At 39.9% G+C, this 16,418-nt stretch overlaps 2 protein-coding genes across 2 annotated transcripts in view; one reads left to right on the top strand and one right to left on the bottom strand.

The window, feature by feature from the left end:
• Positions 1-16,418, top strand: part of LOC127351009 (uncharacterized) — a 184,041-nt gene that overhangs the window by 17,768 nt on the left and 149,855 nt on the right. The gene's annotated exons all lie outside the window — the stretch shown is intronic.
• On the bottom strand, positions 269-14,975 carry cavin4a (caveolae associated protein 4a). The gene is made up of 2 exons (XM_051378194.1): positions 14,383-14,975; positions 269-3,526 (listed from the first exon to the last, which is right to left on the bottom strand). The coding sequence occupies exons 1-2, from the start codon at positions 14,788-14,790 to the stop codon at positions 2,954-2,956; spliced, it is 981 nt and encodes a 326-aa protein (XP_051234154.1). The 5' UTR covers positions 14,791-14,975; the 3' UTR covers positions 269-2,953.

The raw sequence follows: 16,418 nt of genomic DNA, 5'->3' as shown, positions 1-16,418 counted from the left end.
TGAAAATGTAGTGTGAATGCTACAGCTCAAATGATTTCTAAAGCATTGCTGAATAAAATGACAGATTTCTGAGTTTAAACATTGTTGGAAACATTGGGGATAATGTTAGTACACAACTCAACGACATATATAATAAGGATCTGGCGTTTATAGACAGTTTAATGTGGAAATTTAAATACCATAGCTTTAATATTATTTCTTAAAAAGCCACCACCAAAAACAGTTGTTTTCATGTTTGTGTATTTTTTATCCAACACACCAGTTCATACAGGTTTCATGAGAACTTTATTTATACAAAAACAAAACAAAATGATTAATGTCTGGTGCTGCTTGTACAGTACAGGCCAAAACAACAACAACACAGGTCCTCAATCAGCTGTTTTTCATTGTAAAGCATTAAAACTGGATTGAGATAATTGTAAAAATGAACAAAAATGCAACATGGAAACAGAGCTGTAATCAAGAATGAAAAAATGGTAATATATGCAAGAGATGAAACCTTCAAACCATATAATCAAATACTATCAATCTACTGCATTAAAATCCCCACCAACACAGTTTGACTCAGCAGGAACATAAATACAGTAGTAAGTTAAAAGCTATACAGAAAGTGTATTTTTCAGAATAAGACAGTGTACTGATATATAATGACAGCACTATAAGCCGAGCTACATAAAAAGTATCTGATGACTGAAAATCCTATCATCCCGATAAAAGCTGTGACCTCACTAATCACTCCTGGAGAATAAAGTCAGTATGCTCACTGAACTTCAAAAGAAACTATGAATATCAAGCAGCAAAATTGAAAAAAAAAAAAAATTAAAACATTCATACGGCAAAATTCAGCAGTGCTCAAAAAAGCTTTGAAGCCGCCAAACACCATGTCTCAGACGACCTTAAATCCACTACATTCACTTTCAGAAGAGTAACTGCAGTCTAATGTCTAAAATATGACAATCAACATAAGCTTTGCGTCACAAATACTTACAAGTGACTGTGTTGCTATGAAAGATGCACTGAGTAAAGATTTTATCAAATTAATGTTTTGTTTTCTAAAGTCAAACTTAACTTTTTTATATTATTCAGATAACTATAATTCCAAAGTTTCCAAATCTGTCATGCTGAATTTTGGGGAAAAGTGTTGAATATTTCCATTTGGTGGACCAGTGCATCTATTAAAAAAACACTTTCACTATTTCACTCAGTGGAAAAATAATGCAGCTTAATTGTAAAACTGGTAACAAAAACAAAATTATTCCTATTTCCAAGTGATTATACACTAATGAAAACATACCTATGAATATTATATTAATTTTCTGCCAATAGATCCTCCAAAATGTTACACACTGGACCTTTAAGGGGAAATTTAAAGAGTTCCAGCGGTTAAGAGACACTTGTTTACTTGTTTTATGAATTCAACAAACAATTGAACAAAGCCGTGCTGTAAGGTAGCCCATTTGTTGCTCCAATAACAAAGACAACCTCATTTTGAAGGTGTTTAAAACATAAAAGCAAAATAATTCACATCTTAAATTAGCTGTTAGCAAAACACTATATAACTAGCTATCTAATCTACAACAATTGTTAGCTTGCTAGTTACATTTAATAGATAATGTTAGCCAAATACTAAAGGCGGGACACAGGACGGGTCAATTCACTGATTCAAATAGCTCTGGTGTAACATTCACTGACCAGTTGGAGAACAATGAAAACACTGTAAGCATCATACAGCCCTTATAGTATTCATATCCTGTTGCTGCGTTGTAACTGTTACTCTCCTGTTTTATTCCACTCTAACTTATTCCTTCTATTTTATTTCACTCATTTAAAAACCTATTTATATGTCTTTTATATTATATCTCATCTTAATGCCTTTATATCTTATGAAAAGCACTTTAAATTGCCTTGTTGTTGGAAGGCGCTATACAAATAAGATTGCCTAGCTATCCACTCAAATCTTTACAACCATTCATCAGCTATCATGAACACAATGTGAGGCTGATTGAATGGAGTGAAACTAAATGGCAATTTAGCCCTATCACTTTACTATAATTTAATGCTACTATGGTAACTGTAAACCATATTTTATCGCTCCATGAGCAACTCTCTGCCCATCGTACTGCCAACTCCAGATAACTTCTCATCTAGTTTTTGTACCACATGAAATGAAAGCAGCATGGATCATCACATGTGTTGCCTCATTTCTGGGTAATGAAATCCCAACACTTAAATATTTTTGCCCGGTGCAGCTTTAATGTCTATCTAAGCATTCACTGAGGCTGCTTTTAAGCACCGCAAAGTTTACTTAATCTCCTTTCTACTATTTTGCATACAGAAACCAGTCTGACAGTGGATACATTTTGTTCTATTTTCTCTCCAGGTATCTCAGAGACCAGCTGAGTCCTGCACAGACCAAATTTCACCTCTCCAGTTTAGGCAGTATGTACAACATCATATGTACATCCAGATAAAAGATCAACATATGAACTTCTGATCACCATTCATCATCACTTTCAAAGTTTTAGCAACCATTTACCTTCTTTCCTTCATTCTTTCCTTTCTACTATCTCTGTGCAAATAAACCTCAACCTCAGTTTGGACTCACAAATAAGAAACAAAATCCTAAACCTGAATTTTTCGTAGTGCATTCAAAATAGAAATTCTCATATTCACGTCAAGTTGTTTAAATTAATTGTTAAAAATAGATAACATCTGATAGAGTAACTTGACTTGACACTCTGAAATACAGTAGATTTAATAAATAACCAGTTCTGATGAGTTTCTGGTGTCAATACCGATTCCCATCTCAAGAACTTCTGTTTTAACACATTCTGGCGGATAAAGATATCCATCATCGATGACGACCAATCACAGACCTTCTTTTTAAATCCTGGGCATTATGATCTTTCTCCAGTGTCCCCCCTCCTCGTCGTTGTCTGATCTGACGTCTGATCTACTTCGTGTAATCCTCTTCTCCTATCCGGGTGGCGCCGGCCTCCTCCACAGGCCCCTCCCTTTTGGTTTCCATGGCGACCTCTGTGTAGGTGACCCCAGGGAGCACTGCTGGCTCCGCAGTCTCTGCCTCAGCGCCCTCCTGGCCCTCAGCGACTGCTCTCTCCTTCTTCAGCTTGATGCGGAAGGTCTCTTTGGTTGGAGCCTTCTTGGCGATGTTCTCCTTCAGCCGCTCGCCAGACTGCTTCAGTCGCTCGCCGGCTTGGTGCATCTTGTCTCTCCGCTCGGCAGGCATGACCTTCTCGCCCAGGTTGTGGAACTTGGTGCCCAGGTTGTCTTTGGTTTTGTTCATCTTCTCCTTGGAGAAAGCCGCCTTCAGGGTCTCTGTACTCTTCGCGACTGATTTCTTGATGCGGGCAGCCCGGGAGGGGTCGGCCTCTTCCACACTCAGGTACTCCTCATCGGAGGAAAGGTCGACAGGGACGTCGTAGGAGTCAGGCTCGATCTCAAGCCCATCCAGGCCGGTTCCTTTGGGAGACTTGGTGACGGCCACTGATGGGATCTCTGTATCGCCCTACAGAAGAAAGAAGAAGAAAATATACAATTAGGAAAACAGGGCTTCTAAACAGGTACATCAGGACAGTAAAGCCTTATTTCCACTACATCCTCGACTCCCTTTTGGTACTTTGTTTTCCACTGTAGACCTTTAATTGTATCCAGTCAACGCAGACAGAGCTGATTAGCGACAGTATTCCAGCAGTTGGGAAACAACCCACGGGAGTTTTACTTTGGTCTTCAGAAGCTGCAGCCTTTATTCACTGACAAACGGCGACCTATATACATTGTTCCAGAACGGACAAACCAAACTCTGGAAAGGGCCTTTTAGGTTTTTCACTTGGTTGAGGTGAGGGGTTTCAGTTTACTACAATCTGCAACCTCACTGCTAGATGCTGCTAAATATTGGACACAATGGAACTTTGATTGACAAATTGTTTCAGCTGTACTCGTGTTTAACTGTTGGGTAGTTTAATTTATAACAAAACATCATATAACATTATAAGCTCTTCATATGTTTTGTGTGCAAAAATCTTACTTTGAAAGTAAACCTGTAATTAAAGTAACCTGTGATTAAAGGTAATTGTAGTGGAGTAGAAGGTGAAAGTAGCATGAAAAGAACAGACTCAAGTAAAGTACAGGTACCTCACATTTGTACTTAAGTACAGCACTTGAGTAAATACTTTCCATCGCTGATGTGGTATCTATGACTTTACAATATAATGAGAAGGACCCCTTCAAGGCTTTTCACACTCTTCGTACAGCCTTGTAGGTGTTTTCCCTTTTCTCCCTCTCTTGTTGCACCTGTTCAGGCACAACGACTTTTCATTCTTAATGCCATGCTGAAGTTGTGACCTCACCTAGTTTTTGGCATATCTCAGCCAGACTTCAGCCCAAGCACAAGTCTAATCAGTCAGGTCAACTGACAACACCTTTGTGGGTGTGCAGAGCCTTTAATTAGATCCCTTAAAGGAAAACTCTGACATTTGGGGCAGTTTCTGTCTGATTCCAGTCTTTGTGCTAAGCTACACGTCCTGGACCTGTCTCTGTACTGGATGCTGAAACTGATATCCGTCTGAAACATCTGGAAGACAGATAATAAGAGGATTTAAAAAGTATTAAAGCGCTTTAAAGTTTAAAAGTTTTGCTGGATTTTTAATCTCAGTATTCCCAGAAATTTATCAGGCAAAAGTCTGGTTTGCTAAGATTGTGAGCCCACTGATCAGTTAATAAAATGTTACACTTCATATCGACATTGACTTTCACAAGGCTGTGGATCAATCACTGCACTGGACACACACAGATGAAACTGATATCCATCTTCTCATCTGTCTCTTCTAGCCATTATGGATAAATTGCTATGTTGCTCATTGATGCAGGTCCAGATAGAAAACATGATATTCCTTTGAGACACACTGACAGACCTGACCTGCAGCGTCTTGCCTCAAACACACTGGCATCTTCATGAGATCAAGTTTTTTCTATTTTTACAGACGAGGGGTAACAGAGACTCATTCAGACAGGAAGCTGCTGGCAGGAACAACACCTGTAACGTAAGATGGCTGATAATAATAATAATGATACCATCCAGTTTTAGCTGTGGGGCAATGACGGTCGGTCCTCCACTTTGGTTCAGACTGAAAGATCTCGAATTCTACTGGATGGATTGTAATAACTTTGGTGATCCTCTGATTTTTCATCTATTGCCATCATCAAGTTAAAGTTTCAATTGGTCCGACTAGACCACTCCCATGTTCTGCAAGGTAAATTTATTGTTTTGTCAATGGAATCTGGTGGCTTTGAATAGAGCAAGATTACAGCTGTATCTGGTTAAACAAAAGATCAATCTCTGGAGGGATCCTTTTAGCACTTTTAGTGGATGTACCTTGACGGGCAGATTTTTCCCCAGGGATTAAATTAAACTTACATTGCGGCCATTACAGCCCTTTTCACAAATACTTTAAGAGCTGACTCTGTGAATTAAAGGGACACTTCACCCATTTGCATTAAGCTTTGTATCATTAGAACCCCAGTCATATTTTTGAATGGTTGTGCATCATTCCCTCACTTTCCCTGAGAGGGGAGAAATAAGGATTTTAGTGTTGCACTTCCTGCTTCCAATGATGTAAAAATTGTCATTTTGCGTCATTGGAAGCAGGAAGTCTCATATCTCTGTAGAGGGGGTGAGACTACAAACACTACCTCTCATTTTTTTTTCACTCACGCTACAGACCTATTACAGATCAGTGGGCGGGACTACACCTGCAGAAACTAAAAAATATAACCGCCATCTTGTTTGGAAGCTAAGCGGAGGCGCTGTGGAGCCAGACGTTACGACTATGGTAATCAATCTAATATGGAAGAAATTTCGAAAGTATGATGGTCGAATCAGATGTTTGTGGCTACCTTTATGAGCCGCAATATAGCGAGCAGCAGCTGAGGCTGAACAGGAGGCGGCTGAGGCTTCTGCAGCCGAGGCAGAGGACCTGCCTGTTTCGGACGAGGAGCCCGGACTGGCTCAAGCTGGGGTGGACTGCTGGTGCCTGTGCTCTCACTGTGCGCCTACGGACACACGGACGTCTGACGGATCGTGTCCTTTTACCCGCTGATGTGGTGCAGGCAATCCGACAGTATCCAGCTCCAGATGGCCAGTACTGCGGCACCGAGACGTTGAGGACGCTCAGGAGGAACTATAACTGTCATTGTTAATATATTCATTTTTGTTGTTGTTGATATATTTCTGTAAATAAATGGTTTACATTCACGTTGTTGTAGTCCTTGATAGTGTTAGTGGGAGCAGCTTGCGGAGCTGTGCATTGTGGGAGTTGTTGTCTTTAATACAAATGCGCCCTAAAGTCACTTTCTGTCTTTTCTCGGTCAAATAGGCACCAAATTCAAAATGTATGTTACATTTCGACTACATATACAACCCACTTTCAATAAATATTAATGTTTCCACGGGTGAAATGCTCCTTTAAGGGTTCATTTCAACCGATCCAGTATTGATGATCAACAAAGGCAGTTTTGATGAGTTTTATTTTGTTTCTCTCCCATTATTTTGATCTGAGATACTGGTGCTCTAGTGCAACATCCAGTGGTAAGTCAATTATATATATATAACCTCTAAATTCTGTGAGTTGTCACATTTAATTAATAATAAGCTACATTTTTATCAAAATCTGTCACACTATAAGATTCAAATGTTTTTTGCAACCAATCAGACTTTTTTCTGGGAAAAGATTACTGTTATAGTATATGTGATAGCCTGTGATTCTTTTGTCTCGTTTTTTTAAATATATGCCAAATGTAAAATAAGCTTGATTGTCTTGTTGTTTCTTGACACTTTTTGATGTTTCTTGATGCCAACTGAAACAAACTAGCTCCTGATGGAACCTCCTCCCAGGCCTGCTCCTGCTGCGCCCTACAGGTGACTTTGGATGTGAAAGCAAATTAATCCTAATTAAACTGTGGCCACCTGCAACGATCGCACTCATTAATCAGGGAGGAGTCATCAGAGCACGTCCAGACACTGTGAATGACACAATAATTACACCAGCAGGGAATGTGGGTCGAGGCATGTATTAATAACCTCGGGTGGTGGCAGAGGAGCAAGAGAGACCAACAGGAAGTTCAGACTCTGCCGTTGAGCTCGAGCCAAAGCCATCAGCAGAAAGACAGCAAACACATTAATTACGTGAACACACACACAGACTAACAAGCCAGTATCACTCACACTCAGTGTGGTTTTCATGTTTTGGAAGGCTCCACCAGACCATCTGCACAGTTCAACCAAATAAAAACACACCAGTCAATGTTTTACCTGTCAACACATAAAATCATTATCGATAAAACCTAAAATACATTTAAACTGAAGTAATGAGCCTGTTTTGGAAAAAAAATGGAAGGAAGAAAGTTCATATAGTTCTGTAGAAATGTAGGGAGTAACAGTAAAAAGTTGTCAGAAAAATGAATACTCAAGTAAAGTACAAAAAAAAATAATACAGTAACACAGTACTTTCCAGTTACTTCCCTCCTCTGAATTAGGGGGACTTTAAGTACAATACTTGAGTAAATGTCAGTCCCTCCAGGGCTTCGTAGTAATATTTTGCAATGAAATTGCAGAGGGAAAACATGGCAAAAAACAAAAAATTATAATTCAATAACAATCGAAGACATCTTGGTCCAGTGAGAATAAAATTGATTGTAGTTTGGTGATGTGTGGCTCAACGTTTTGCACGGGGAACTGCTATGATTGTCAAATTTGCAGGAAGGTTGTGATGACTGCAAGGGCTCATAGAAATCATAGGGAATGATCATCAATTGTTGCAATCTCAACACCGCATGTTATTGGACGTACTACAACGTACATAGTTACATTGTACTTATGCTTATTTATAGTTAAAGGACTGCGTGTAGGATCTTGTGCCATCTAGTGGTGAAGTTGCACATTGCATCTTACTGAACACAGCTTGCATCTATATTTGACAACCTGGGTTTGAGAACAGGCTGTGAAGTGTGAAGGAGAGAAACTATGGTAGAGCCAGTGTTTGTCCCTTCTGGGCTACTGTAGAAACATGGTGGTTCACCATGGTGACCCTCCATGGAAGACAAAAATCGCTCATTCTAAGGTAAAAAAAACACAACAGTTCTTATTTTCAGGTGACTATACACTAATGGAAACATACCGATCAATATTATATTCTATTTCTGCCAATAGATCCTCATCAACGTTACACACTGAAACATTAACATTAATAAGAACAAGCTCTGTTATCAACAAATAATATTACAGGAAAATATAAAACAAACAATTCCTCTATTGTAGATGTTAGAGCAACATTCTGTGTTTGCTGACCTCTTGTTTCAATTGTGTTTATGTCTGTGGGAGATTTAACTCATAAACTTGTCATTGCTCAGCCTCTCTCATTGCCACACAGCATAAATATTACAAACCAAAACCCATTAACTCCTCTGAAATTACACACTGTCCTCTAATGTCCAGTGTTGTGAACAACAGCCGAGGCAGACTGGCCCTGGGTGTAGACCAGCAGTCATTTATCTTTTTCTTATTACTGTCCCAGCCTTCATTATTCAGCCACTGGCGACGACTGTCTCCAACAAACCGCCTGTTGCTTCCTGGTTAAATGACTGCAGCTGAAGCTCTATATTAGGAGATGAACGGAGGCCTCAGAATAACCGACAGCACATCAGTCATGAGGAAACTCAACACTGCAACTGTCTCTGCTGCAGGCAGGACGGAGAGAAAGCTTGAGCCGCCCGGGACCGGACTGAACTAAACCTGGACTCAGTGTAGAGAAATACAATGAGTGAAGAGGGACCAGCAGGAATACAGAGGAGGGATCTGTTGAAGTTGGAACTACGGGAGCAGAGAATGGCCGTGTTCTCTCTCTCGAGCTCACAAGTTAATTATTTTGTTATCTGGATAAAACAAGCTATGTTATCTCGAGATAATGAGATAACCCATTTCCACGAGAAAATAAAAGGCTATTACCTCTTATTACTTATACTATCAGAGTGCCATGCCAGCATGCATAGATTGCATTGCAGTAAACAAAACTACACATTTTTGCTTTGGCTTGCTGTTCAGTTATTAATCCTCCAGGACAGTCATGATCTTGAAGGCTAAAAGACGCATTTTCGAGTTTTCTATAACTATCCGGTAATCTCAGGAAAACAAAAGTTGTGATCTCTTTATCTCAAGAAATTGTCTTTTTGTTTTTCTTGAAATAACAAAATAATTAACTTGTGATTTTGGGAGAAAAGCATTAAAAGTAATTGCATGCACAGCCGTTCTCGGCTTAACGGCACTCTGTCACCGAGAGACAGTCGACTACATTAAGTCAAAGCTAGCCAGCCATGGCTAGCCTTAGCTTCTGTAAAGCTAAAAAAAAATGTACTTACTGATTTTTCTCTATTATCCGTTAATGAAAAATATCTCTGATGAGGTTGCATCGTGCTAATTTATTGGTATTTTAATTTTCTACAAAAAATAAATGAAGCAGTAGTTTAATCCAATCATGATAGAGAATAAAAAGCAGGTAAACGTACTAAAAGTAACTAGCAGATTAGCAGTAGCACAGCTTTGGATTTAATTTGATGTGGTTAAGCTACCAACTATTTATTATAACTTTAGGTTGCATTTGTTTCTCATATTGCAGAGACAATTTTCAGTAAATGTTGGGAACTAAAGCCGAGATTGAGTCTTTCAAGCAGTATTTGACCAATTTCTTTAGGAATTAGCTTTGACTTCCAAACTATCTGTGATGTCACAAATCATGCTCGTAGGCCCATTAAAATCTGATTTTCACATTACTTAAATGTAGTGTTTCAACAAACGATGTCTCTGAACACAATCCAGGCAGGTATTACATTGTCACCACGACTTCATTGCAAAAACAATTTAGTAATATACAAGGATGTGGGCAATATAACGCATTAATATTCTGTAATCATCAAACAGCTGTTACTTATCCAGCAGACACAGAGAAAGCTCACTAATCACCCTTCTGGAGTTGGGTTTGTTTTCACCTGATGGGAGTCCGATATTCACTCTCTTTCAGCTCTGTTTTTGGTCTCCACTCCTGAGGGAAATATCTGGCTCTGAAGCTGCTACATTGTCCACTTTTTTCAGCTAGTCTATAACTGTGTCTGTCTGCTGTTTGGTGCAAAGCAGGTAGTTTACGGTGATGAAGCTACCTGCTCCTGCTGGAAACACTGAGACTGAATCCGCCAAAATCAGTACAAGCAACACTTTTAACTTTAGACATGATCCATGGTGCAGCTTTAAAGTCCCATTGAAGGCACTGAAGTATCAAGTAGTGTCAAAGTTCAGTAAATGTGCTGCTGTAATGTCAGCTACATGGTTCTGCTATTTTATGTCCAGCCCTGTCTATATTTGTTTACATTTTGTTCTATTGGTTCCAGTAAAAGTCTGCTGAACTAGCTTTTAGTAGTTCCTGCTTGCAGGATGCACAGACAAATATCACTGGATTACTTTGATACTGAAGAAAAAAGTTCCCTCCAGTCAGAAATCAGTGTTTCTTCTTGTTCCTACAGTCTACAGTTCCTAGAGTTTGACACTAGAAGGATGTTTTCACATTCATCTGCTGAAATTGGAAAGTTTCTCTGAACTCACTGAACATCTGACGTTAAGGGGCGGGGCCTATATGTATGATTTGTGACATAACAAATAGTTTGGAGGTGGTAAATGGACCTGTACTTGTATAGCGCCTTTCTAGTCTTCGGACCACTCCAAGCGCTTTTACACTACGTGCCACATTCACCCTTTCACACACATTCACTCAGTGATGGCAAAGTCCATCGAACAGAAACTAACTCATTCATACACATACACACCAATGGCATCGGGAGCAATTTGGGGTTCAGTATCTTGCTCAAGGATACTTCGACATGTGGCACCAGGAGCCGGGGATCAAACCCACAAACTTCCGATTAAGGAATGACCCGCTCTGCCTCTGAGCCACAGCCGCCCAAGGGTAACCCTGGTCCAGTATGTAACTTATAGTGCATTGTTGAAGCCTCCAGTGCACAGACACTGATAATAGACTTTACAGTGAAGGAGGAGACATCTTGTGTCCAGCAGGAAAACTTTACAAATAAACAACATTAGCATATTCATAGATTCTTGAATTTATAATGCAGTAGAAGGAGTAGATGTCTTTTTAAGGATTTTAAGGTGTAAAATATGACAATTTGTAGAACAATGTATGTCTGAAGAGGATCTTTAAGGTTGGGGAAAGATTGTGATTTAGGTTAACTTCTGAGTAATGTTGTAGTCACTACTAGTGGTAAGTATTCCAAGATTGCCTATTTTGGCAATAACTTCAGTACCAACATTTTTGTGATTTGCCAGGTATGTTATTTAACAACTTTTACTCATTATGTTAATAGAAAACATTATTTGGCATTATGTTTCCCTCAAAACTCTTGCAACTGAAGTTGTATATAAAAATAATATTCTAGGAGACAGGGCTGTATAGTTATATATTATTTTGTCTTCCTTAGTTTGTCCGACATTATTATCTATAGCAGCAGCAGGTCAGGACGATTGACACAGTCCCTCGGCCCCCCTCTCTGTATATTGACCCCTGTGATAAGCTGCTATGTCAGACCCTGACTGTGGCTGACAGCAGTTTATAGTGTGTCCCTGCTGGCAGTGAGGCAGAATGCTGCGGTCCCAGAATAGGTCTCTCTGTCACGGATCCACAGCAGCTGTTAGCAGCACATAGCGCCCTGGTTACTATTCTGAAGTCTGGACGTTAACGAGGACAACGTCTTCATCGAATACTGGCTGCTGAATGTATATCTGCAGAGCCCAACGCAAAGACGAGTGTTTGTCTCTGATTTATTGTCATCCATCTTTAACATCGTTTCAATTTTATAACAAATTTCAGTGAGTAAGAGAGTTGCTGTGTCACATTAAGAGCTGGATGAGAAGAAAAGTTTGTGGGAAAACTGAATGAAAATGCAATTTATCAGTAAATGTAAAGATTAAAGGTACAAACTATAAGCTTTTAGCTTAGCTCAAGCTGTAACTAAAGTCTGACTTTTTGTGCTTCACGAAAAGTATTTTTTGTCCCTTCCTGTATTTTTATTTATTCACTGCATGAATAAACCCTTTCCACAAAGGATTTACTTCTATAAACTGCTTGGGCTTATTTTTAATCATGGAATATATTTTATAGAAAATGAAATTGTTGCCCTCAATACAAGAGAAGGAAGTAAGAAAATTAAGTAATTCAAGAGCACAATTTGTCAAAGGTTAAACGATTACTTTAAGAAATTTGAAAACTTATATAAAACGTGGATAGTGAAAGGGCTGGATCAACCTCCACTGAGCAGCTTTTATTGTGCTTCAGTGGTGCCAAACAAATTTGTAATTAATCAAAGTACCAGAGATTAATTGTCGTATAGCAAAAACGGTTCACACACTGCAGACTCTGAATGTTTCTGATTTAGGCAGCTGCTCAAATTTCGACACTATTCTCCTCTTGTCTGACCAAAGCTGCACTCAGACAGCCTGCAGCGATGTACAGAGTCTTTGATCGCCGTTAAAAGTCCTCTGAGTTCAGAGCAACGTCTCTTTCTGTCATCTGACCAGCTGCTTCCACAGAACTCCCACAGCACCCCAATTTAATACCATTATAAAGTCTGTCCATCTCAGCCTCCTCAATCAACACGAGAGCCTCAAAGTATTCTCACTCTCTTTACACTTTTAAAGAACGTATCGTGTGTGTGTTTGGAGATATGACACCTCGTTTGGTTTATTTTCCAACCCTTCCTGTTCAGAGAAGGAATATTTGCCCATGCAAATGTTGATTTTTAGGCTCAAAAGCACTCCAATGGTTGTGTTCAGTGGAGTGTTTCAGATTACCAATTAAAATCTGAAGTGAATCATCTTGTTTTCACTCGTCTCACCTGATCTGATTAGGGTTGTTCGATGAAAGCGTGCCCTCCTTACGTAATGAGGAAGCTTTTCTATAAATTGCCAGTGTTACAGAGTCGAGGGCTCTTAAGTGTTGAACTCAAACCACATTTCATTTCCTCACATCCCCGCTCGCCCTCTCACTGTGTCCACCGCCTAATGAATTGAGTCAGAGCTCATTTGAGTTAAGATCTCGTTGCTTGGCACAGAGTTTGTACCGCTTCAGGGAAGGAATCCACTTTATTTTTGGGACTTAATTTAATTATGCTCCAGTTCCTCGTAAATGGGAACCTGGATGGGACCCTGGATCTGATAGTCCTGATAGAGTGGGAGCTGCTCCACCTCGACATCCACTGACTGCCACCAGTGCTTCAGAGATTCTTATTTGAGTGTTGAAGATGTTTTTTTAAACTGTCCTCAATGAGTATGTTCACATGCATACTAATTATTATTCCAAATATGACTATATTCCACATTTGATAAGGGTCATGTAAACAGCATATTCAGTTTGGATATTCCTAATAAGCCCTTATTCCGAATGGAGAAGTTTCCAATTAAAACGATGAATATTGATGTTAAATGCCACCTATTTGTGGTTTTACTAGCCCACAGTTTGTGAGGCTGGAGTAGAGATGCATACACGAAAACCCACATGTTTGATTGGAAGGAGGAACACACCTACTGTAAAACAACATTGTAAAAGACTTGGATGTCAACAGGTTTTTTTCTTTATGCAGAAATATTACCAAGGACAACCTTTTCAAGAAGGTGGTGGAACGAATGAAAAATGGAGGCTGTCCACCACCAGTCGAAAAAATCCTCTTTTGAGAGAAGAGACTAAATGAAACATAAAGTATGCCATTAACAGTAATCAGAGAATGCACCCCTGCTTGTAAGCAGAATTATTAGTGGAATTTCCAATTTTCATTAGCTTAGTAGGAATATTGTCTCTTTCTGAATAAGGGCAAAAAACGAAATATTTGTGTGCATAGTCAGTGTTAAAGGTCCAGTGTGTAGGATTAGTGGCATCTAGTGGTGTAGTGGTTGATTGCAACTCCCTCTCTTCAGCCTACCCTTCCAAGCACAAAGGAGAAATTACAGTGGCCACAAAATGAAAAACACCAACGCCCCTTTCTAGAGCTGGTGTTACCCTATGGCTGGAATAAAGCCTAAAAAACATCCAAAAGTATGAAAAGTATAAACAAATGCAAAGATTTACATTTACAACAGTAGAAAATTCCTAATTCTTAATTTTATTGTTTCAGCTCTAAGCGTACTGCATTAAGGTTTAGAAAGTATTTGACAGTGTACCTCCAGTTTTACTTGTTACTGCTTATATTTTAATTTCTAGTCCCAGAAAAGCAAACTATCTTTAAATCTTTAACACTTTAATCCAAACTTCTGCTTACCTGATAGATGACAACGCGGAACTTGTTTCTGGTGAGCAGCTCATCCTGCGTGGTTTCAACCTTCTTGACGCGGACGTTTTGCTTCTCAACACGTGTCCGGACCTCCTTGACGTTGGCGCTGACCTTGCGGGTTTTCTGCAGGAGCTTCTCCACCGTGCCGCTGGTGTCGGTGTGGTCCTTGGCCAGTTTCAGGACATCGCCCTGGATGGTTTTGATGTTGTTTTCCAGCTCCAGCTGACGCTCCTCCATGCGCTGCTGGCCGGACTGGACGTTGTCGATGATGCCAGCCACGCGTTCCAGCAGAGACAGGATGGTCAGGGCACTGATGGGGTTCCCAGCTTCGTCCTCCACCCCGATGATCTCCAGCTTCTCCGGGACACCCGCCGTGCGATATTTGTGCTGATCCATTGCAGTGTTTCAATGACTGGGGACGATCTCTCACTTCGGATTTGGTTTAATGTTGTGTGGTTTAGTTTGGGGAAGGGAACCAGGGCTGTTGGAGTTACCAGCAGGGAGACCGGAGAGTGGCAACACCCAACCGCTGTGACCCAACTCAGGTCTGGGGACAGGAGAGAAGAGAAACTCCACCTACCGCTTTTAAAAAAGGCTTCAGGATCCAAAGGGAACCTGAATTCAGCCCCCATCGGGATGTGGGCCAACTCAGAGGGGAGAGGCAATGCTCACACGAACCCCCTCAAGCTAAAAATAAAAACCCTTTGTAAGGCGACACTAGACATTTTGGGAAAGCAGAGGATGATGGAATTTCCCATCCAGGTCCTGCTCTGCTTTGTTAGAGCCATGCAGACTGATTCATAATTTTCCGTTATTGCACATGTTCATGCTAGCAGCTGCGAAACATGTACATCAACAGCAGATTAGGAGTCATTCTGCAGCTCTGCAGTCACAGACGCAGAGAAGCCACAGTTGTCTGGTCTGATTACACAGTGCTGGAATGTTTTGGGGGGATTAAACATTGCAGTGCTGCCCTTTTTACTTTCCCCTGGGCAGCAGAGTCCAAACATTGACTGTGACTGAGATCTGAAGCTCTTTATAGAGACGACGAGAGGAGTGTTAGACTGACACTATTTTAACACTCACTGCTCTGAACAGAAGGATTTATTTATTCTGAGCATTACTTATGTGCTAAGTGTTCACTACATGTTGAGACGCTGTATTTAGTGGAATGATTAATAGGCCTTTTTCACAGCAGGCATTCTGAGATGAAATAGTCGGGTAAACACAGGTGTTGCCAATGATTCTCATTAAGGCTACATTCCATTTAGTGTAGCAAAGCTTTCAGAATTTTTATTTTTATAGAATAATTTATTAAATAATTGTTTTGGAAATCTGTTGTTATTTTAGAAGAAGAAGATATACTTTATTAATCCCCAATGGGGAAATTATTTTTTCACTCCTACTTTACACACTGGCCCGAAATACAATCATGCACATGCAGGGCTTATAGACATGAAACGTGGAGAGATGGTGGAGTGATGGGCTGCCACGTAGTACTGCGGTCTGTGCTGGACTTGAACCGGCGACCCTCTGGTTCCCAAGCCAAACATTTTTAAGGATAAGCTTTCGAGACTTCCTTTCATGCCAATGTGGTGTCATAGGATGGCAAATACATAGAATGCCTTTTAAGGTCGTTTTGCATGTATTTCTATGAGTTTTTAACTTTCAGGTAATCCCAATTTGGTTAGGTTTAAGCTTCAAAACTACTTGATTAGGTTTAAGAAAACATCATGGTTCGGGTTAAAATAAGTACGTTACTTACACCACTTCAGTTACGTATGTAAGCTAAGTTACATTAAGTTTGCCCAGAACACGTATTCACATCCACTCAGGTCTTTGCAATAATTGAAATCGCATTAGCATTGTGTTAGCCAATGTTAGCAAATGCAAATTTATCATTTTACATTAGCGATGGTTTTACAAAGTTCATTTTTGTTATATTGATTTAACTACTAGATATTGTGTCTTTATGCATTTTTTCTTTTAATTTACAGTTGTGCAGTTGTTTTCTGCTGAAATAA

Source organism: Dicentrarchus labrax, unplaced genomic scaffold (genome assembly GCF_905237075.1).
Source record: "Dicentrarchus labrax unplaced genomic scaffold, dlabrax2021, whole genome shotgun sequence".
NCBI lineage: Eukaryota > Metazoa > Chordata > Actinopteri > Moronidae > Dicentrarchus > Dicentrarchus labrax.
This window is presented reverse-complemented; position numbering and strand designations above follow the sequence as displayed.

What these genes read in the sequence shown, in the direction of transcription:
- cavin4a (XM_051378194.1), bottom strand. Translation starts at nt 14,790, where the DNA reads ATGGATCAGCACAAATATCGCACGGCGGGTGTCCCGGAGAAGCTGGAG. An exon ending in TCCGCGTTGTCATCTATCAG is followed by an intron (nt 3,527 to 14,382) that starts GTAAGCAGAAGT and finishes TTTCTTCTGTAG; the next exon opens with GGCGATACAGAGATCCCATC.